Here is a 22,117-nt window from a genome sequence, read left to right as displayed (position 1 = left end):
GGAGAGGTGAGAAGTATTTAGTTCTTCAGGACACAGAAAAAAATGATTTGGTTGTTCAGGAACGTGAAGCTGTGTGCAAAGTGTAAAAAGTCCAGGTGACGAGGATATAGTGTTGTATTTTACAGTATAATAAAGTGAAGTATTATATTTCATGTGGCGTGATAAAGAGTTTTCAGATTTTTTCAAACTGAGCAAAACACATCGAAAGACGTCAATCAAACATCGACGCCAGAATGAAAGTCGGGGTTCAAAATAAAGATCATAAAACGTTCATATTCGTACGCGTCCTCGATGTCACATCACACGTTACATGTAGATGAGTTCACGTTTCAGCTCGTCAACGTTTTCCAGTCATGTTTGTGAACGTAAAGAAACGATAATGTGCATCATAGCAAAATGTAAAGTTTCAACATACCTGTGGTGTGTTGACAGAAAACTCCACTTACATGTGAACGAGACGCTGAACAGTCGAGATAAATATTATTTTACAAGACATCTGATCTGTATGTTTGTGGATTGGGGTGTCGCAACATATTATTAGTGACAATAACCCTGATACATTAATATTGTGTTAATAATAAACATATGACAACAGCGTCATCGTCGTCAGATTTTCACAGTTATGGTTTCAGACTCTCTCCTCATTTATTAAACAAAGTAAATAAAGTTAAAGAAGATTTAACTGAAGCATTTCTGGTGGATTTGTTTGTTTGGTTCTGATGACATCGTAGTGAAAATCTGATATTGTGAAAAATCTAATAGTGAAAATAAATCCTTCTGCTGACGGTGACGTGAAAGAAGACGACTACTTGTCAGGAAACGTGGATGTTTAGAGGTTTGTGAATGTTTTACGAGGACGGACGTGTTAGTTGGAGCTCGAGGATTCACACGACGTGTCGAACATAAACAGAAACGTTGTTTACAAGAAAACTCCACGGAGTCTTTAACAGGCTTCTGACAGACGGGACTGTAAATGAAGAGAATACGTAAAGAAACACAGACGATGAAGTCACAGAGCAGCGGGTCAGTTTAAATCCTCCGACCTTTAAATAAATAATGTAGTGAGAGTTACAACACAGCCGCACAAAAACTACTTTAGATAAACATCTCTCACGTCACGCTCGGTATTTGATTTGGCTGCAACTCCACTAAACATCACTGAGGGCAAAGAATCTGTCAGCACCACCCTGTAGATCCACTATTATTGTTCTGTAGGGATGGAAACCAGAACCAGAACCAGAACCAGAACCCGGAGAGAAATAGATTTAAATTCTGTGACGCTCACACGTCACCTGCATGTGATCACATCCATATTTATGACTTTTTTACGTGTGAGGTTGACTGACAGAGAAAATGTGTGTGTGTGCCAAAACTTGTGTCAGTGTGTGTGTGTGTGTGTGTGTGTGTGTGTGTGAGACCAAGGCAGAGTTGATGCATTTTTGGCAGTGTGTGTTTTTTCAGAAGCCAGAAGATAATAAAGAACAGACGGGAGTGAAACACGCGCAAACAAGTCACAGGTACGACGCTCAGACATGTTGTGTTTCCTCCTCAACACCACACACACACACACACACACACACACACACACACACACACACACACACACACTCTCCTGGTCAGGTTAAAGGCTAACAGAGTGTGTCTCCCTGCAGGATGAGGGCTGGTCTCTCTGGATTCCTGCTCAGGTCAGACACTGGGTCAGCTGTGACGCACACACTCTCTCCCTGTGTGTGTGTGTGTGTGTGTGTGTGTGTGTGTGTGTGTGTGTGTGTGTGTGTTTCCAGTGCCCCTGAAGCTCCTGTCTGAGTATCCGCCTTATAAAATCTTAACAGCCTCTCTAATGTTGATCCTGCAGCTACCGACGCAGCGAGAGCGCCGCTTCTTACTTCATTAAGTCGAGCTCACGGCGGCAATTTACAGCCGTGAAAACCACCGCTGCTGCTACTGTGTGTCATAACACACACACACACACACACACACACACACACACACACACACGATCATCATCAGTCAGAAATAAATCTGTGTATCTGAGCGTCTCCTGGAGGACAGACTGTGTGGACTGTTGCCACCTCGTGTGTCTGTGGTCAGTGTGTGAAACGTGATACGTGACACATCTGGAATTTTCCATTTGATATAATAGTTTTGCCATGAAACCGTCTCAGTATGTTCAGTATTTTACTGACTGTGGTGGATCTGGATGCAGTTTTTTTTACAGGATCATTGGACACTCAAAATTCCTCTGAATATATTTGCTCAGTTTAAAGCAGCTCAGAGTCCAAATGATCACTGGAGTAAATCTTGGCATTGTACGTTTGAAACTTTAGATTTCTTTTCATTGTTGGGGCAGAAATCTATGAAGGAGTATTAGGGCCAGCCAAAAAAAAAAAAAAAATTCCATCACAAGAAAAAAAAAAAAGTCAGGCAAAAAAAAACAACAAAAAAAATCGGTACAAAAAAAATTAATAATAATCTGTCACAAGAAATAAAAAATCCAGCACAAGAAAAAAAAAAAAAATTGGCACAAGAAAAAAAAAAAAAGCCAGGCGAAAAAAACCCCCAAAAAACTGCAGAGGCTTTCCCACGCACCACAACAAAGCGACTGACGGCTCACAGACAGCAGCCGGCTGGACGTCTGTGGAGTGTGAAGGTGATTTTCTGAAGTGGTGAAACTGTATTCGTAACTGATGAATGTATCAAATCAATAACGTCAAGCCTATTCCTTATTGGCATTACCAACCTTGTTGAGTTCAAGACGTCAACCTATCTACTAGCCTACTAGCTAAAAGAGAGAGAGTTTCCTTATTATTTTAGCCGATTCTGAAGTACCGTTTAATCAACGCGTCTGTAGAGGCAGCCATGGCCATCGACTACAGTACAGTGATATTTTCTAAAGTAATTTATTTTTATGCCTGGCTTTTTTTTTTTCTTGTGCCCGATTTTTTTTTTTTTGCATGACTTTTTTTTTTTTTTTTTTGCTGGCTTTTTAAATTTTTTTTTCTTGTGCCCGATTTTTTTTTTGCCTGCTCTTTTTCCCTTGTGCTGGATTTTATTATTTATTTATTTTTTGGCTGGCTTTTTTTTGGGGGGGGAGGGGCTGGCCCTAATACTCCTTTGTAGAAATAACACATGGTGTGAGTGAAGAAATAATCGTGTTTTGGATTCAAATATCTGGATGGAAATGTCCAGACGGTGACGACACCGACTCGTCTGTCCCGTCCAACTGAAATCTGAATGTATCTGTGGATTACAGAATCATAAAATGCCAAAATGAAATCATTGGGCTAAAACACAAACCGACATATCACCTTTCTGTGGCCTCGTTACCCAAAATGTGTCCTAATCATCCATCAGAGTCGTGTTCCTCCGTCTGAAACTGAAACCTGCAGCATCCTCTGGTTTTAATCAAAATGAAACGTCAGCCTTCAGGACACTCAGGACGAAGTTTCCCTCGTCCACCATTGTATCACTAACATCCACACAGTGTTTCTAAATGTGTTGGACCGCCGTAATCCTGTCACGTGGTGAGCGATCGCTCCCCGTCCCGCCCCTCTCACTCGGACTCAGAACCTGGATTGTACAACAACAACAACACAGTGTCCGCTCCAGTAAGTCCATTCATTCACCCACTCATTCATTCAGCCGACCGCTCACTCCACAAACATCTCAGTAACCGGCGGACAATGAAACCAGCCTCCCTGAACTAATTGCTGCTGGATAGGAAACAGTTGTTGGCTGTGCTGCTGCCGCCGGCTGCCAAGTGGGAAGCGAGCATCCGAGAAAAAAACAGAAGTGTGTTAAAGAGACCGAGAGCAGCGGGTGATGAACATGTGTGTGTTTCATTTTATGTTTTTAATGAGAATTATTATGAAGAGAAATATGTCCAACATTTATCAACTCTGGCTGCACGGCACAGTTTGTCTTTGTTGTTTTTTCAGCAAGAAGTTCTTGTTTTGTGTCAGTCAGAATATTAGAAATACTGCAAGACAGTGACGGACCAGATCTCCAGGATAAATGTTAGCCTAGTAAGTTTCTGCAAAACCACAGAGAAGAGATACTGAACTGTTGAAACATCTCCACAGACTCAGACTCAGACATCGTGCAGCATCGTGGCTTGTTTTAACATCCATCCTTTCCACTTCCTGATATGAAAGGTGGTTAATAATCATATAATCTGAATGTGAGATGTCACATTTAACGACCGTCGACCTCGGACGCATCTTACCTGCTCACATTACGTCCCGCAGACTGAGTCTCAAATCCTGCAGAGAGCTTTCTTATGTTCTTACTGTTTTCTGGGCTAACAGGGAAAAAACTCTTAATAGAAACACGACGTCATGTGGCCGCAGGTGGTTTAAAATAGCCTCAATTAGATTTAAAATAATTGGATGTTTACGAGCGTCACTGGGCTCGTGAACGCAGCTTCACCTCCCATGTTGTTAATCTCCAAATGTCCCGTTTTATTTCATTCCCGAGTGTTTTCCTGTAAAAAAAACATCTGCTGAGACGTCAGAGCTCTGTGTTCTCTAACGTCTGTATGAAGTGATGTTGCTGCATGTCGCAGGTCACTTATTCGATTACATCGTTCACTTTGAACGCCGCGTCAACGAGACATTACTTCATTGATCTTCATGTGTTGTAAAGTTCTCTCCGGCTCCGACATTAATACGCCCGCTGAGACGATGACTTTACCGCTGAAAACCTTTAACTGGACGCAGACGTTCCTCCAGTCAGACATCACGGCAGCACGGAAATAATCCAACACGTCCCTTTCATCAGGAACTTAATCAAGTTCTGTCAGAGCTGTTGGTAACTGATGGGCACCGAACCAAGACGGAACAGTAAGAACGGCACGACGTTTTCATGTGAAGAAAACACATGCCGGACGGGCCGGTTCAGTTCTGCCGTCTGAGTCTCTCTCTCAAACTCAAACAGCCTGAAAATCTCCACAATTCAACGACCAAACCGGATCTTAACAACAGCGCTCTCTCTGAATCTTCATGTTTATCCAACAGGCTCAGAGGAAAGCTGTGATGGATGACACTCAGGAGTAATGTTGCTGCTTCAATGGGCCACAAAACGTCTAAATCAGGCAGAAAGCTTTTGTGTGAATTGGTGAAGTTACTGGCAATAAAGAGTACATTAACCGTAGACAGAAACTCCATCTGTCATTTCTCTGTTTCGACCACAAAGAATGCAGATTTCGGCCCAAACGAGCTCTCAGACTGAGAACTGGAGCTGAGGGTTTGTTCTTTTCTAGCCCAAATCAAAAACGGTGCCACTGAAATGATTCTGATACTTAAATGTCTAGTGGAGAGATAATCGCCTCGTGTAGTTTCTAGGGAGCGATGTTGATGCATTTACAGCGACCTGTAGTGCTGAATATTCGTAACACGCTCCACCACGGAGCGAGCCATCAGCCGACTCGTCCTGGCAGCTCCCAGTGAACACGACCGGACCAGGACAGAACAACACAGAGGCCAGTTTGATGACAGGAAACACAGAACCACAGGGGGAACCTTAAACATGCCAGCTTTTGTTCAGGAGGTCCGCCTTCATATTTGAAACAATCGGACCTCTCTTTACAGAAGAGGATTAGGGCCACATGTGAATGTTTTTTTTGTAGTTCTGACTTCAAAGTCAGAATTCTGACTTTAATCTCAGAATTCTGACTTTTTTCTCAGAATTCTGACTTTTTTCTCAGAATTCTGACTTTAAAGTCAGAACTAAAATAAAAATGTCATATGTGGCCCTAATCCTCTTCCGTATCTCTTTGTTCGACAGAGCTGATGTGTTTCCTACCTGAGTGTGAGAGCTGCAGCCGGGGCCCGGTCTGGCTCCAGGTTCTGGTGTCTGGAGCGGCGCTGGAGTCTGCAGGCTGCAGCAGCAGCAGAGAGAGGACACACAGCATCAGTGTCTGAACAGACGTCAGTCCTCCGGCTGCCTGCGGCGCCGACGCCATCACCTCTCTGATCCTCGCTGATGGATGGAAGAAGGTGGAAGCAGCCGGTCACATCAGTCTGGAGGCAGAGCGACACAGAGGAGGTGGAGAGAGATGAAACATCATGTTTAATGTGTTTATAACAAATGATTTAACGTTTCTTTTGAGTCATGAGACTTTAAGAACATTACTGTCATGAGACTGAGTTATGAAGCATCACATGTCCTCAATTAAATACCAGATTAAGTTTGGTTGTGTAATCAGACACCCGGATAAAAACACACTGACGCTCGTGTTCGACCAAAACAAGGCGATGAATCTAAAACTCACACATTATCTAATTCAAATCCAGACTGGGACCAATAACTTCTGCGATTTACGGCCACACGGCCAGAACATCGGGTTTAATTGAATCACTGCACATTAGCAAAACAAACAAACTGAAGAAAAAAAGTTCTGCTTTTTTAATTCGTTCCCATTTTCATCATGCAGCCACCTGAATAAATCTCCCGCAGACACGAACTGTACGTGGCTGCCGTGTTAATGTGGGAATGCAGAGCGCCGGCAGAACGAGCCAATTCATCATGTCGGGCCGTTTACTATCGCGGCGGCCGGCCAACTCTGAGAGTTTAGTTTGAGAAATGCAAGAAGAAAGCGGCTGCTGACAGAGGAAACACAGAGAGCTCGTTGGCTTGAATGATGAACCCTGTGAAAGAAGACGCAGTAGAACCAAGGACAGATTAAAGGTATATTCCGGTGTAAGTTTAATCCATAGTCTAAATCACCGTGAAACTGTGTTAGACTCCCTCTCGAGAGATCAAGTTAGCAGACCGCTAATTTACGGAGTTTTATCAACCTCAGAAACGACCGCACGACAACAATACACTGCAGTAAATGGATCCAAATATAAACCGCCACCAAAAAGCCACAAATAATGCTCAGAACAGCACCAAACTTGAGCAACAGTACAAATAGGGTCTCAGCACATAGTCCGGGGCATCTAACCTCCGCTAGCTTAGCTGGATTTCTACTGAAAAGCTGACTAAATTTACCACTCTTCTGCAGCAGCTTCCTGTTGACGGGAAGTCCCGACGAGTCGATTACCGAGTGCAGTAGAGTTCCGCGGCTCATGGATGAAAATGTATGATTATGACTCCATGGAAAAGCAATCAAAGTTCATATGTGTCTTACCTGCCAGTTTATAACAGTTATTATCGAGAGCGGACAGGGAAAAGAACGGAATTGAGCATTTCTAACCGCACTCGGTAATCGTCGCGTCGGGACTTCCCCGACCCGGAAGCTGATGGAGGAGAGTTGAAATCTGTTTTTAGCTTCACAATAGAAATCCAGCTAAGCTAGCGGAGGTTAGATGCCCCGGACTATGTGCTGAGACCCTATTTGTACTGTTGCTGAAGTTTGGTGCTGTTCTGAGCATTATTTGTGGCTTTTTGGTGGCGGTTTATATTTGGATCCATTTACTGCAGTGTATTGTTGTCGTGCGGTCGTTTCTGAGGTTGATAAAACTCCGTAAATTAGCGGTCTGCTAACTTGATCTCTCCAGAGGGAGTCTAACACAGTTTCACGGTGTTTTAGACCATGGATTAAACTTACACTGGAATATCCCTTTAAGAGACAACAGGCCCCCGACCCGTCCTACATGGGACCAAGACTTCCAGAGACTTTGCATTTCTTTGTAGCTGATTTGCATCTTTATGTTGTTTGATTTAATTTCCAACTAACACTTTCCCGTCACACTGAGGTTCTGCTCGGCCTCGTGACCTCTTCGTGTGTTCAGTGGTCCAGTTCAGGACGACAGTTCAGTTGGCGCTGCTGGAAGCTCTCTGAAGTCTAACCGTGACATTATTCCAGGTGTGGTGGCAGAACACACGGCGGCCCGCTGAGACACCGACCGTGTTCTCAAACCACGATCCATCACATCCTGTCACGGCGGCCGGCTGGAGAACATCATGTCAGCAGGTTAAAACGACGCTGCTGCTGAGAGAAGAGAGACAGTCGCAGAGGTTTAACTCGCCTGCTGCTCCACGTTTTAATTTCACCTCGGCGTGACTCGACGGCGTGACTCAGACACGGACGGTGCCAACATGTGGAAATCTTAATTCATGACGCCTCAAAGATTTCTATTTATACTCGTTTCCTGTGTTAAGTTCAGTACAAACAGCTCTGTGCGGCACGATACGCAGGACTTTTATCTGCCCGACACATTTTGTCTAAACTCAACAACACATCGACTTCAAAACCCTTTTAAAGGTTTTGTTTTCATTGTGCTACACGATGACTTTAATTAGATGTGAGTTTCTACGTCTTAATGCCAGTAATCCACTTCACAACAACTGTGAGTGACTCATGAGTTAATAACAGCCTGTAATATCCTGAACCTTTCATCCATTAAACGGTCGCCTCGGGAAACAAACCTTTCACCTTTAATCCCGGTCTGGACGGATTGTCCTCGCGGTGAAACAACAAAAACACACCTGAGTCTGAGTAAATATGTAACACAATAACGACCATCATTACTGTAATATCACGTGCAGTACAGATGTGGACAGATGTTGTGCAGCGCGTGTTTGACGACAGCATGTGTTTCTTATCACCGTCGTTCATCTGCGTTCGACACTTGACTCGAGGAAACGACCTCCTCAGACCGACATGTCAACACGGAGACAGACGAGGAACAAACTGTCTCTTCCTCTCTGCTCATCCCACATACAGTACAGTGTGTGTCTGTGTGTGTGTGTGTGTGTGTGTGTGTGTGTGTGTGTGTGTGTGTGTGTGTGCGTGTGTTTGTGTGTGTGTGTAAACTTGGGTGTTGACAAGAGTTTTTAAATAAATCTCTGAAGGAAACTCACTGTTTGTTTCCTCTGTCTGTCTGTTTGAATCACACACACACACACACACACACACACACACACACACACACACACACACACACACACACACACGGCTGAACACACACAATAGCGAACACACACAGTAACACACACATACTGACCAGAGATACACAAACACACCAACATGTACACACTCGTGATGAAGACACGCCAACCTTTGTGGAACAAAAATAGACATTTTGTTTTTGTGTGTTTATGTTGTTTTGTTGGTTCAGATTCAGGAAGACTGCAGGTCACAGAGGAATAATAATAATAATAATAATATTAATAATTATCTTTATTTACACCACACATTCCACAACATGGAGGCCAGCTCCAGATCCGAGCGTTTGGTCGAGGGTTTACGAATCATCGCACACGTGACGATGCGATCGCGCCGCCGGCTGCCGTGAAATAAAACCTGAATCTACCGACACCAACGACAGACAGGAAGTCTACTTTCACCGTCAGTCTCACAGGAGGAAGTGACATCATCACCAACATGTCACCTTCGTTTCACCTTTCACACACTGAACTGAATCGTTTCCTGCTAAACACGAGACAATTATGTGACTTTAACAGCTGCCGACGCAGTGAGGACTCGTGTTTGTTCATTGTTTGTCTGGAAGCCGTTAAAACTGAACTTTCCCACAAAAACACCAGAACAACACCGACTGTCACGAACGATTCAGCGGTCAAAATCAAAGAATAAGTCGGAAGGATTAAACCAGCTGATCTCCACCAGGTTTTAAACTTATTACACATGTTGTAGTTTAGGTGTCGTGATGATATCGCAGCGTTAGACGGTTCCCATGGTTATCAGCTGGACCCGTCTTTATTTCCTCTTCCTGTCGCACCGCGGGGGGGCGAGCCGAACAATGAGTCAACAAAACAAAAGCGTTCAGCCGGTTCTGGACCTCCATCGATCTAGATTGTGGTTTTTATTTTCCCCGTGTTGTTTACAGACGTACGTAGATGAAGCGAGAGGTCGTTGGATGGAAACACGTCGAGCTGAACACAGAGACAGACGCGGTATCGCAGCGACCCTCTGACCTACATCCTCCCACCGTCCTGAAATAGACTGTTTTCACTCTGAAAACGTCGACTCTTTGTGTGGAGCTTCCTCTGTTAGCAGAGGACAAAGTCTGTTTAAATAAAGAGAGAATAAAAAAAGTCTGAATGGACTCCAGAAATATGAAAACAGTCCGGAACAGTTCAAGCTTCAGGAGAGAAAAAAAACGTTTGTATTTCTGTTTTTTCGGCCTCGTTTTATTGACTGACACATTGAACTGGTGACGCGTCCTGCAGCATCAGACAGGATCCACGATTATCTGCACTGAAGTCCGAGCAGCTGGTTTAAAGTCGGCACGTTTCTCTTCCAGATGCATGATGGGAGGCGGCGACTGCTCCTGTTACGATGCCGCTGGATACACTCCTGACCCGCCCTGTAAAAAATCAGAGCCTCTGAATACTTCAAATGTTTCCTGTGACCTCCGTCTCTCCCCGGAGAACACAACCCGAGCGTTTCTGCTGCCGCTCGAGGGATTAAAGACGTTTTATTGTGTTTACAGGAGGACGAGGTGAAAATGTGGCCGGCCACTCGAGGGGGAAGCTGAAAAATCTCATTTTAAGTGCCCGGCTGATTTATCGGTGGAGGACGTCTGAGCCGAGTCCATTACTCCCGGCAATTCTTCTTCTACCTTTTCTAGTTTCTTTATTATAACTTCACCTTCTCTCCATCAACTCCTTCTTTGTCTCTCTCCATCCCTTCTTCTTCTTCTTCTTCTCTCTCAGTGTCCGTCGACCTGAGGAGGTGACATCTTTACGACCTCTCTCTGCCAAACCTCTAATCCTCGCCATGATTTAATAACTCTCCTCCCTCCATCGGTCCCTCCCTACTGATCCCTCCTGACATCTTATTACATTTAGTCAAGGTAATATCTCTCTCTGGTTTCTTAATTTACTTCAGTTCTCTCTCTCTCTCTTTCTTTCATGTATCACTTATATGCTCTCTGTCATGATCCCTAATCTAATCAACCTTATCCCTCCTTTATTAAAAATCACTCAACCTGACAAAACTCCTCTTCTCTCCGGCTCCATGTTCCTCAAAGTGAAACTCTCTGTGGCCAAAATACAACTGAGGCTTTTTTTGTGAATATGAGTCAAACCTTCGTGTAAAAGCATAATTATGATGAAAGAGGCACTTTTAAGATTTACCGTAGTTTTGTTTTCAGGTCAAACTCATTTTCAATGGGAGTGCTACGGGCACTTTTACGATAGCATCAAAATCTCTCTGTTTAAAACAGTAAGAAGTCTCGACACAACATGAAACTTTGCTGGTAGTATCACCAGGGTCTCTACACATGAACACGAGCATTGAGAACATTGTTTGTGTACACAGAGTTTACTAAAAAGAAGCTTTTTGAACAACTCACGTTAGCAGTAGCTTGTTCTGCTCGCCGCCGTCCTGCCAGTGGAGAAGTGTCGATCTCAGAATGTGACGTAACCTGGAGGACAGTTAAGGTGGAACTACTGTCTTCCAGCAACAACTATCCACGCCAGATCTCACGTGACTTTTCCGGCTTTTGATTTTAGTATTGTTTCTTATACGAGGCTCCTTTTTCATTGTCAAGGTCAATATTGTTTTTCACTAACGACAAAACAACAAATTATCCTGCATTTATATGGAACTAAGCTTTAGGAGCGTTCCACCTTAACTGTCCTCCAGGTTACGTCACATTCTGAGATCGACACTTCTCCACTGGCAGGACGGCGGCGAGCGGAACAAGCTACTGCTAACGTGAGTTGTTCAAAAAGCTTCTTTTTAGTAAACTCTGTGTACACAAACAATGTTCTCAATGCTCGTGTTCATGTGTAGAGACCCTGGTGATACTACCAGCAAAGTTTCATGTTGTGTCGAGACTTCTTACTGTTTTAAACAGAGAGATTTTGATGCTATCGTAAAAGTGTCCGTAGCACTCCCATTGAAAATGAGTTTGATCCGAAAAAGAAAATACGGTAAATCTTAAAAGTTCCTCTTTCATCATTATTATGCTTTTACACGAAGGTTTGACTCATATACATTCTGGCTGAAGAGGTCAGTGTGTTTACTGGGGAAACCACAGCTCACAGTTTGCAGCTCCGACGCCTGCTGCTTGTTTTAATAACTGATCAGAAATAGTCTCCTGTGTGGTCTGATTGAACAGTAAGTCCGACATGTCAGATTTTGTTTCTTCAACTGAAAGATAACGGCTGTTTGTTGCCACAATTCTCGCCGTCTCCCAATGAAACACTTGATGGACGTATTTAGCGTGAAGAAGCAGAAACACGAAGTCGTCGAGGCTTCCGTCACATAAAGACGACAGACACGAGCCACTCAGAGACAAAGTAAGACAGCTCTCAAAAGAAAACAATAAGACATGAAGCCGCCTCTCCATCTCATTAGAAAGACGGACAGCGCAGCCGTCCAATCAGCAGCGACCCTGATGTTTAAGTCACTGTGGTCTCTGCTTGTGGTTGATGTGGATTCTCATTAATAAAACGCGGGTGTGGTTTATTTGCTGTGGAGGTTTTTTTTGCATCAGCGCCCAGAGAGCAGGTGCACAGCTCGGGGCGGAGGTTCAGCCCGGAGGCCCGGGTCCGGCCGGCTCCCTGGTACCTGACTGCACGGCTGTAAAACAACTCCAAGACGTATGTGAGCAAACAGAGCATAACAACATTCCTGTTCAACCGAGCGTGTGTTCAAGGTCACACAGGCGCAGATCGTCCATCAGTAATAAAGTGCAGCTTATACAACAGGCAGGAAACTTTATGAGCACATGTGGAAAGTGTGCAGACGACTTCAAATCATCACAAACATCAGGAGAGGAATGCAGATCGGACCGCCGGTACTTCCCTGAGTGATGGAAGTTAAAGAAACCCTTCAACAGAAATATACCTTTTTCCTTTATCAATACAGAAATAAGAAAATCATCTTCCTGAGTCTGTGATGATCACGTGACACATGATTCTGGTTACAAAGAAAGTTTGACTTCTTCAGAATGATCTCTGTTCCTCACTGAGTTTACTTCATAAAGTCAGAAGAAGTTGGACTGAACATAAAAACTGAATAACTACAAAACAATCTTTTCTACTTTTCTAGTCAAAATCAACTTGAAACTTCAGTTTGTGAATCATTGAACAGGTGCAAAACACACTGTATAAAATCATTAACATGCAGAACTACTCAAGTGTTACATCACCGTTTATAATCTGATCAAAGGCTGCAGCTTATAAGGTTATTTCAATTATTGATTAATCTGCAGTCTTTCATGGATCAGTTGTTTGGTCGATAAAACGTCAGAAAATTATCGAAAACATCCAGAATAGTTTTCCGTTGATCGACTGAACAATACATGGGATATAATTCAAAAGATAATTTCATATTTTGTTACAGATTTACTAAACGAAACAGTTATAGCAGTAAAAATATGCTGGAAAGTTTCAGACCTGCGTTCTGAGGCGGAGGAATACATGTGCAAACACTCAAGAGACAGTAAATCTGTGATGACGCAGGACGGACTGAAACTTTTTGTCTCTTCACTCGGCTGTTGTGATTTACTTGATGGAGGTTTTCTTGCTGCCAGACTTCACTGACATGTTGCATCGAGGTGCAAAACACTCAGAATGCAAAACAAGACGGAAGGATCTGTACAAATCAAGACTCGACCTGAGTATTCAGAGTGTAACAGTGGTGTTTTTGTCTTTTACAACTCAAATACTTTTGCAGTTTACTTTCAGGAGAATATAGTTTAATATTGCGTCATTTCATCTATTTATGAACGATTTTGGATTTTCAATTTACAGTTTGAGTTGTATTAATTGCGCGTTACTTCCCTTAATAATGAATATTTCCCCAGAGAGACGATGCAGCGAGATCGAGTCAATACCTGAAGCAGGGATTTGTACAAATCAAGACTTGAGTGTTCAGATGATCCTCCACAATTTACAACTCTGTACCTTTGATGCTTTTTTCTTTTACAACTCAAATACATTTGCAGTTTAATTTCCGGGGAATAAAGTTTAATTTTGCTTAATTTCATCTACTTATGAATGATTTTGGAGTTTGAATTTACAGTTTCAGCCACAGTTGAAGGTTTCTTCCCGTAAACATGAATATTTCACCAGAGAGACGATGCAGCGAGATCGAATCAATACCTGAAGCAGGAGATGACATCACTTCCACACAGCGATCAGTGATGTCATCTCCTGCGTCTCATACGTCTCAGGTAAAAGCATAAAGATGAACACATTTGGTTCTGGTGCAGAAATGATATTATAATAGTTCAGGGATGTCTGTGGACCTGCTGGTACCAGTTCTATAGAACAGGTGAAACCTGTGAAAGTCATGAAAGATATCAATGACTTACTTTTAAAGCTCTTTTGTTTCTCAGAGGAGGAAATGATTGCAGCATTCTTGAATCAGAGTCAAACACGTATAACAGCTCGTTTGGACGGAACCGGCAGCAGCAGGGACAGAACTATTCTGCAGAGGGTTCAGGTCCACTGCTGGTGAGTAGAAAACAATACCAAGGTATTTAGAGCTCATTACTTTGGATAGACGGTCACAATCTTGTCAAAATAAATCTGCTAAATCTCTTTTTATTTGAATGGAGTCTGGTGTGAGAGGAAGTCAAAATCAAGATTAGATGTTAATGATCGAGTGTTTCAGTCCAGAAGCATTTAAAGACTTAATCACATGCAGGAACGCTGAAACGTTCGTGCCCCGACTTGATGATGATTTTTGTTTTGGGTTCATCGGCGCTCTCGTCTCAGTCTGCGTACGTCAGGAGAGGTTCTGGTTTTGGTTCCCATTGTTTCCTCCGGCCCGCTTCAGCTTCACGGCTCTGAGATGTGACTTCAGAGTCGTCCTGGAAGACGTCAGACTCTCCACAGGAAAAGCAAAACAACATTCTTGAATCCAGGACAAGAGAGTGAGTGATGGGGAAACTTTCCAAAGTTTTCTGCTGCTCTGATTTGAAAACAGAATCAGACGTGCTGCTGGCGAGCCGACCCGTGAACCGTCCTCCAGCTGAATGACGACTTCATGCGGTTTCATCTTGTTTGTTTTTACTTTCTTTTTCTTTTTTACATTTCAGTCTGAAATAAAGGCCGAATGTCTTCAATCTGAAAGTTCTTTAAAAGCCACAGATACTTTGAATGAAGCAGCTGGAGAAGAGAGATTTAAAGTGATTATGAGCGCTTTTGTTAAACACTTTGTTAAAGTCACTGAAGCAGGTTTAACTGGAGGCCTGTGGGACAAATGAACCGCGGTAAGTCGTGTTGTGAGCTTGCAAACTCTTTCAGAAGTCAGATGTTAAACCCCTCAGCGGGTCTGCAGTCAGTTACAGAAGCTGGTTGAACAGTTTCTAACCCAGATGTGACGCCGTGTCCTGAACGCACCTCAGCGTCGACCCGAGATCAACCCTCAGCGTTCTGCAGTCCAGTGAGCTGCGACAGTTCGGATCAGAAGAGAGCGATGAGATGAACAAACAGCTCAGATCAAAGACGCCACGCCCGACACAAGTGCACGAGCCGTTTCATCCAGAGGGACGAGTCCAGCCGACACGCAGCACAAACAAACAGCGTTATGGGAACTGAGCTGCGCCGCACAAAGGAATTCTGGGAAGAGGAAGCTTTGTTTTTAACCTCTCCCTCTATCTGTCCACGGCCTCGAGGAAATATTCTCCCTCTCGCTCTCTCTGGGGGTTTCTGGGAAGAGGAAAAAAAGCTGATGTCATGCACTTCCAGATGGCAGCGTAAGGAAAGAGAAGAATAGGAAACGGGCCTCTCGGTTCTTACACAACTCCCACATCCTTTAAGTTAGTCACATGTTACCAACGCACTTAAAGAAACACCTGCAGACTGTTTGTCTCTCAGATCGCTTCACACCGTGTTTGAGGAAAACATGAAGACAATCCTTTTACATATTCCGAGAAATGACGTCATGCAGCGGGCAGAGATCTGTTGTGTGGGGTGTTATCACAGGCGGCGGCGGTTCTGATCCACATGAAGACGAGATAGAGGAGAACGCTCGCTGTCTCCGTGTTCCACTTTATCACAGACGTACAGTTACAGTTTGTGACGCAGCGTGACGGAAAAAATAATATCTAATCTAAAAGAACAAGATGTTCAGGAACGTGTCAGCGTATCTCCTCCACACATTAAAGGAGAACTTACGCCGTTTTTAACGCCTGTTGATCGAGGTTACCGAGCGCTGTCAGTAGGACAGGAGGCAGACATCTTTACGTTTCACTTTCGGTTATGTCTGCCCCATAGGTTCGCTTTAGCTGCCGTTCTGATACTCGATAAATATTGTGCCAAATGTTCTCGTTATTTTTCCTAATGACAGCACTCGGTAACCTTGATCAACATGGATTTGGGTTAAAAATAGCCGCACTAAAGTGCCCTCTTGGGAGCCAAAAGGCGTGCAAAAGTGCCCTCTTAGTTGGCAAAACACACTAAACTGCCCCCATGGCTGATTAAAACATGATAAACTGCCCTCTTGGGTGGCACAAACGCACGCTAAAGTGCCCTCTTGAGTGCCAAAACACGAGCTAAAGTGCCCTCTTGGAAGCTAAAACGCGCGCTAAAGTGCCCTCTTGGTTGGCAAAACACACTAAACTGCCCCCATGGCTGATTAAAACATGATAAACTGCCCTCTTGGGTGGCACAAACGCACGCTAAAGTGCCCTCTTGAGTGCCAAAACACGAGCTAAAGTGCCCTCTTGGGAGCTAAAACGCGCGCTAAAGTGCCCTCTTTTGGATGGCAAAACACACTACATTGCCCCCTTGGCTGATTAAAACATAAACTGCCCTCTTAGGTGGCACAAACGCACGCTAAAGTGCCCTCTTGGGAGCCAAAACACGAGCTAAAGTGCCCTTCTTTTTGCCCCTGCCCTTCAAAAAGTCTGTGCACGCCACTGTAAACAACTACTGAATTGATTCCTCACAGGACATAATCAACTTTTCATCTCTCACCAGCATCAGGTCACATTCGTCAAACATTTATAACCAAAACTAACAACATTCCCATCAGACGTCGGTGATACCGGGGAAATGTTAGCATGCAACACACTGACTGAAGACAGTGATCATGGTAAACAGTACAGCTGCTAAATATTAGCATGCTAACATTATCATTGTGGGTCTGTTAAGGTGTTTTTCGATTTGAAACCTCCAGCCGGGCTTTAAGGAGAGTCTTTAGCCTATGACGTGTTTTCTTGATCCCCACAGTGCTGTCAGAGAATTACCGCTAACAAAGTGGCTCCGCTAATTCAGTTACATTTTGTATTTTTAACTTTTTATATCTTATAACTCCTTCACTAATAAAAGCCGCCCTGATAGTAGCAGTGAGCAGTAAAACTGGTGATGGAAAAGTAAATATGCTTGCATTATGAACATTTTTGGCGGGGGGGGGGGGGGCTCTCTGCATCTGCCCTGTGTTTGGCTTGCAAGTGATATTTGAGACTCAATGTACTTCGATAATAACTCATTTCATGTCGATAGTACATGCAGATAACTTTTGTCCTATCGACCGAACTATCTGGCAGTGTTTCGAAAGTAGTTTGCCGTTCATACCGTAAATGACCAAATAATATCCAGGTTTCAATTATCCACAGGGTCCCTTTAAACGCCGGTGCAGATGTATATTTTGGTAAATAACCGCCGGTTCAAAATAAATGTCGGGTCTAATTTTTTATTTTTAAAAAAATTAAGGAAGAAGAGGTGTCCACTGACACTGCACGTTTTTCTTCTTCGCCTTTTTCACGCAGTGTGCTGCTTTCTGTCAGTCAGTATCACACTGATGATCGCTATGGCTCCGGTGCAGCAAAACAATAAAAAGTACCACTTGAAATTCAAACTTTCTGTCGTAAAATATGCAGAGGAAAACTCGGGAGAAGCAGCCGCTAGATGTTTCTCTGTCGACCAGAAGAGAGTGAGAGAAACTGAGCTTCAGCGTCTGTCCGAGGAGGACATCAACAGGGCCAGGCTGCCTGCTGGAGGGAGGAAGAAGGCTAGCGAGGAGCCTGAGATAAACATGCGGGGATGAGTTATCAGCAAACGGGCACGCCACGAGAGAGTGTCCCGCATGATGATCAGGACGATGGAGAAACAAATGTCCGCCACCGTGAGTGACAGCAGAGATGAAGAGTTTGCAGCGAGTGCTGGTTGGCTGAATCGTTTCCTCCGCCGCAACAACTTCACTTACAGAAGGATGCCAGAGAATTCACAGAGAAGCTGGAGAAGTTTGTAATGTTTTCATCCAGGATTATTGTGAGGAAGGAATTAAACGCCTGTCCCAAATTGCCTTTTGGTCTGTTAAGTGATTGAAACAACTAAACCCCCCGGCTATTATTTGGTATTTTACGGTAAGTCCTTTCTCAATTTCCTCACTTTTCAGTCCACCGTGTTTTTCCCGAACCGCCAACCCTGCGGCTTCTTCTTCTGATTCCCTTTCTGCCACCCTCTGGATCAAGACTACAGGTGCCACTGACGGCCGTAAATCTTTCAATGCGCGTTTTGTTTTTTGTTTTTTTATACCGAGCGTTAATCGCGCGTTAAAAAAATTAACGGCGTTAAGAGGATGTTGCGTTAACGCGTTATTAACGCGTTAACTTTGACAGCCCTAATATATATATATATATATATATGTATATATATATATATATATATATATATATATATATATATATATATATATACATACATATATATAAAAAATACAGAATTATTCCTTTTAGAAAAACTTTACAAAATGTGAGTTGAATGTAATTTGAGTCCATTTATGGGAAAGTTGTCTATGTCTTTATAGTTGTTCTTCAGGCTGTCGCAGCAGGTTGGATTCCAACGTATTCGGCTTGAAGAAGTCATAAAATTAAAACTATTCTTTATCTTTCTTTCACTTGCTTCCAAAAACAATGTGCAGGTCAGGATCTGTATAACAGGAGGAGGTGCTGCTCACACTGCGGTCGTCCACAGAGCCGACAGAGTCAACAAAATATGAAAGTTCCTTGTAGCTTTAAGTTTTTATCCAAAGCTCACAGGAGACTGAAGCTAAACGTTTGTCCTGGTAGTCAGAGATTTATCCAACCATCACAGCTGACAGGATGTTTCCTTCTTAAACAGCCAGTGAAGAAACTTTACGTGTAAAGTAGTAATTTCTTACTAAAGACTGAAAGTTTGGAGGACGTGGACTTTGCACCATTTTCTGACAGTGTAGTGAAGAAACAGAGGAACTCAACGCTGTCATAGGAATGAGGAAGGTTGCTGATATCTCTCCCAGTGTGAACATGATGTGTGAGTATTAAGACAGACTGGAAGAAAAACAGAAAACAATCCTTTAATCTTTCATAATCTTTGTTTTGGGGACGCTGTGGTGGCCCAGATCCAACATGTCACAAACGCTCAACGCTTTACTCTCTCTTTCTCTTTCTTTTAATCTTAAATGTACGATAAAGCATCTCCACACAACAGAACAGAACAGCTGACCCAGATACTCGAGTCCTGCTCATTAGCAGGATGTCTCACTGTGTCCTGGTGTGTGTGAAGAACCAGAACCTGATGAGTCCGTCCTCCAGGTGCTGCGTGAACACGCTCCTCTTTGTTCCTGTCTTTTCTCTTCATTCTCTCTTTTCATCTGCACACACAGGAACGTTTTCCTGGAAGAGGCTCCGAGGCAAACTGTGTGTGTGTGTGTGTGTGTGTGTGTGTGTGTGTGTGTGTGTGTGTGTGTGTGTGTGTGTGACGTACGGCTGCTTTCATGTCTCGTTGCTGCCTCTGGGGTTCGGGGACGGGTGGAGTATAAAGAGCCGACCAGCGGGGACCCAGAGTTTGTTATTGGCTCAACAACGTCTGCAGGATTTTTGTGTGTGTACTTTGTTTTGTGTGTGTGTGTGTGTGTGTGTGTGTGTGTGTGTGCATGTGTGTGTGCGTGTGTGTGTGTGTGTGTGTGTGTGTGTGTGTGTGTGTGTGTGTGTGTTAAACCTGCTTTCTTTCTAAACTACTCATCATCAGTCATATCCAGACTTGAGGCTGGAAACGGGGGATCTCCAGCAACCTGGCAACCCGTCATTAGTGTTGAAGACTGATTCTCAGTTAAAAAACATTAATCAGATAAATTATTGAATGAGATGATTATTAATAGGACCTGATGGTATTATAATTACAGGTTAAAGCTGGGCCACATACTTTACTCGTTACTGACGTCATCATGTGATTTTTACTCGACGTGTTCAGGTTCTGTTATTAATCGCAGCGGTTCTGTGAGCATCCTGTCGTTTTCTTCCACATCGGGGAGATTTAACTGTTACAGCAGCTCGACAGTCAGAAGCAGAGAGTTTGAGAGTTTGGGCGTTTCGATCCAACTCATCTGACATTCTTCACCTCCGACCCGCCCAAAGGGAACACTTGACTGGACCTCAACACTCAGTGGAACGACCCTTTAACGGCCGCGAGTTCTGACAAACTGCAACAACACAGACGATCACATGTTGGTCCGAGCGGTCCGTGAGTCTGAGGGGAGCTTTAAAGGCCGGCGGGCAGCGAAGCTCCGACCAGGAATAACATTTAGTTTACAGGCGACTGCGGTGAGATAAGATCCAGAGCGCCGAGAGAGTTCTGGTTCTGACTGATTTATTAACTGTGTGAGAGGCGTCATAATTTGTGTTTAATGAGCGACAACAGCAGGTGACCGCTCGTTAAAAACACACAGATCTCTTTCACTGAGGAGAACTTTGATCAGCCAGGAGTGGAAATATCAGCTGTATTACAACTTCTTGGACAAAGCTGAAAGAAAAAGGCCCGGCCCGGTCACACCGAGGCTCGTCGGTACAAAAAACACCCAAACTGGTGGAATTTCAAGCTTTTCTATTTTCTTCTTCTATTTTCATTCCCATCATCACCTTTAAAAGCCGTGAATGGAACATTAACGGGTCATTCAGGAAGTGGAAATGAGGAGTTTTCTACACAATATCCTCAAAAGGTGTCAGCTGGCTGGATCACCGGGCCGCTGAGAGGTTCTGGTAATGAAAACACATCATCACTTTATTAACTGTGGATCAACACAGTCTGTGTTTCATCCAACAGCTGTTCAAATCACATTAAACTGAGTCATCAACAGTTTTTAAAAACTGACCAGCAGCAGCAGCTCGGAGAAAAAACACTTTCTATGTGAACACACACCACACACACACACACACACACACACACACACACACACACACACACACACACACAGCAGGCTTTAGATTGACACACAGTGAGACAGAAAGTAGTCCCCCCTCATTAGGCGTCTTAGCGAGCGGTGAAAGGAGCGTCCATTCACTGGCTGTGGTGGGAACACTGAGACCAGCCGAGCGAAAGAACAACCGACCGGCCAGGGAGGCGACACACACACACACACACACACACACACACACACACACACACACACACAAAGAAGAAGAAGTGAATGTGTGTGAAGCTTAAATCTTAAGACTTGTGTCCTCTCGCTTTTCTCACTCCTCCACCTCTTCTTCTTCCTCCTCCTCCTTCGTCTCTTTCGCTCTGTTTTGTAAAGAAAAGCTGATTTAATTCCTCCTGACAGCTGTCAGTCCGACCAGGACCGGCACAAAAACCCCCATCGGGCCACGAAACAGCTCGAATCACACAAAGACAACGACGGACAGAGAACCAGCACCAAGACACTCAGTGTGTTTACATGACAGTCAAGAAAACTGAATTACTGTGTTAGTCCGACTATGATCGGATCTTTAAGATGCATGTATCCACCTTAGTCTGACTTAAATCAGACCGGATCAGACATGTAAACGTTCCATCAGATCAGATTGGATTTTGCGTTCTGCGCAGGCGCGAGATTTTCTTTCTCGGGGCCGTGAGCAGGAAGTAGAAGGACGGCGACGGCGGCGTCTTTCCTCCAAAATCATCGTAAGAAAGTGAGAAAGAGCGCCATTGTGCATCTAGTTTGTGTAATTATCATGTACACCATATATGAAGTGTACAAAGATGTAGCTTCGTCTCGCTCTTCGTACGCCATCTTTCTGGAATGTCGAGGCAGTTTGTTGCTGCTGGTGACGTAAAGAGGTCAGCCGGAGGTGTTTCTGTTACCACTAGTTGAACTGGGTACAGCGCCACCTAGCGTACCAGGTATGACATGCTGCGGACAATAATCCGATTTTCTCACCGGCATGTATACTCGGATAATTGCAGTTGTCTGATTGAGCAGCAGAGTCGAACTATGACTGTAATC

The 22,117-nt window shown here is 43.9% G+C and overlaps 1 protein-coding gene and 1 pseudogene across 1 annotated transcript in view; both read right to left on the bottom strand.

Annotated features, from left to right (window-relative positions):
* The window catches only part of LOC115582773 (uncharacterized), a 484,111-nt pseudogene that overhangs the window by 103,674 nt on the left and 358,320 nt on the right, over positions 1-22,117 (bottom strand).
* LOC115583998 (semaphorin-3D) overlaps positions 1-22,117 on the bottom strand; it is a 148,427-nt gene that overhangs the window by 45,010 nt on the left and 81,300 nt on the right. Inside the window, exon 2 of the mRNA XM_030421301.1 lies at positions 5,803-6,020. Within this exon, the coding sequence (XP_030277161.1) occupies positions 5,803-5,962 (160 nt within the window). The 5' untranslated portion in view covers positions 5,963-6,020. The remainder of the gene's footprint in view (positions 1-5,802; positions 6,021-22,117) is intronic.

This window comes from Sparus aurata, chromosome 6, assembly GCF_900880675.1.
Source record: "Sparus aurata chromosome 6, fSpaAur1.1, whole genome shotgun sequence".
In the NCBI taxonomy this organism is placed as follows: Eukaryota; Metazoa; Chordata; class Actinopteri; order Spariformes; family Sparidae; genus Sparus; species Sparus aurata.
This window is presented reverse-complemented; position numbering and strand designations above follow the sequence as displayed.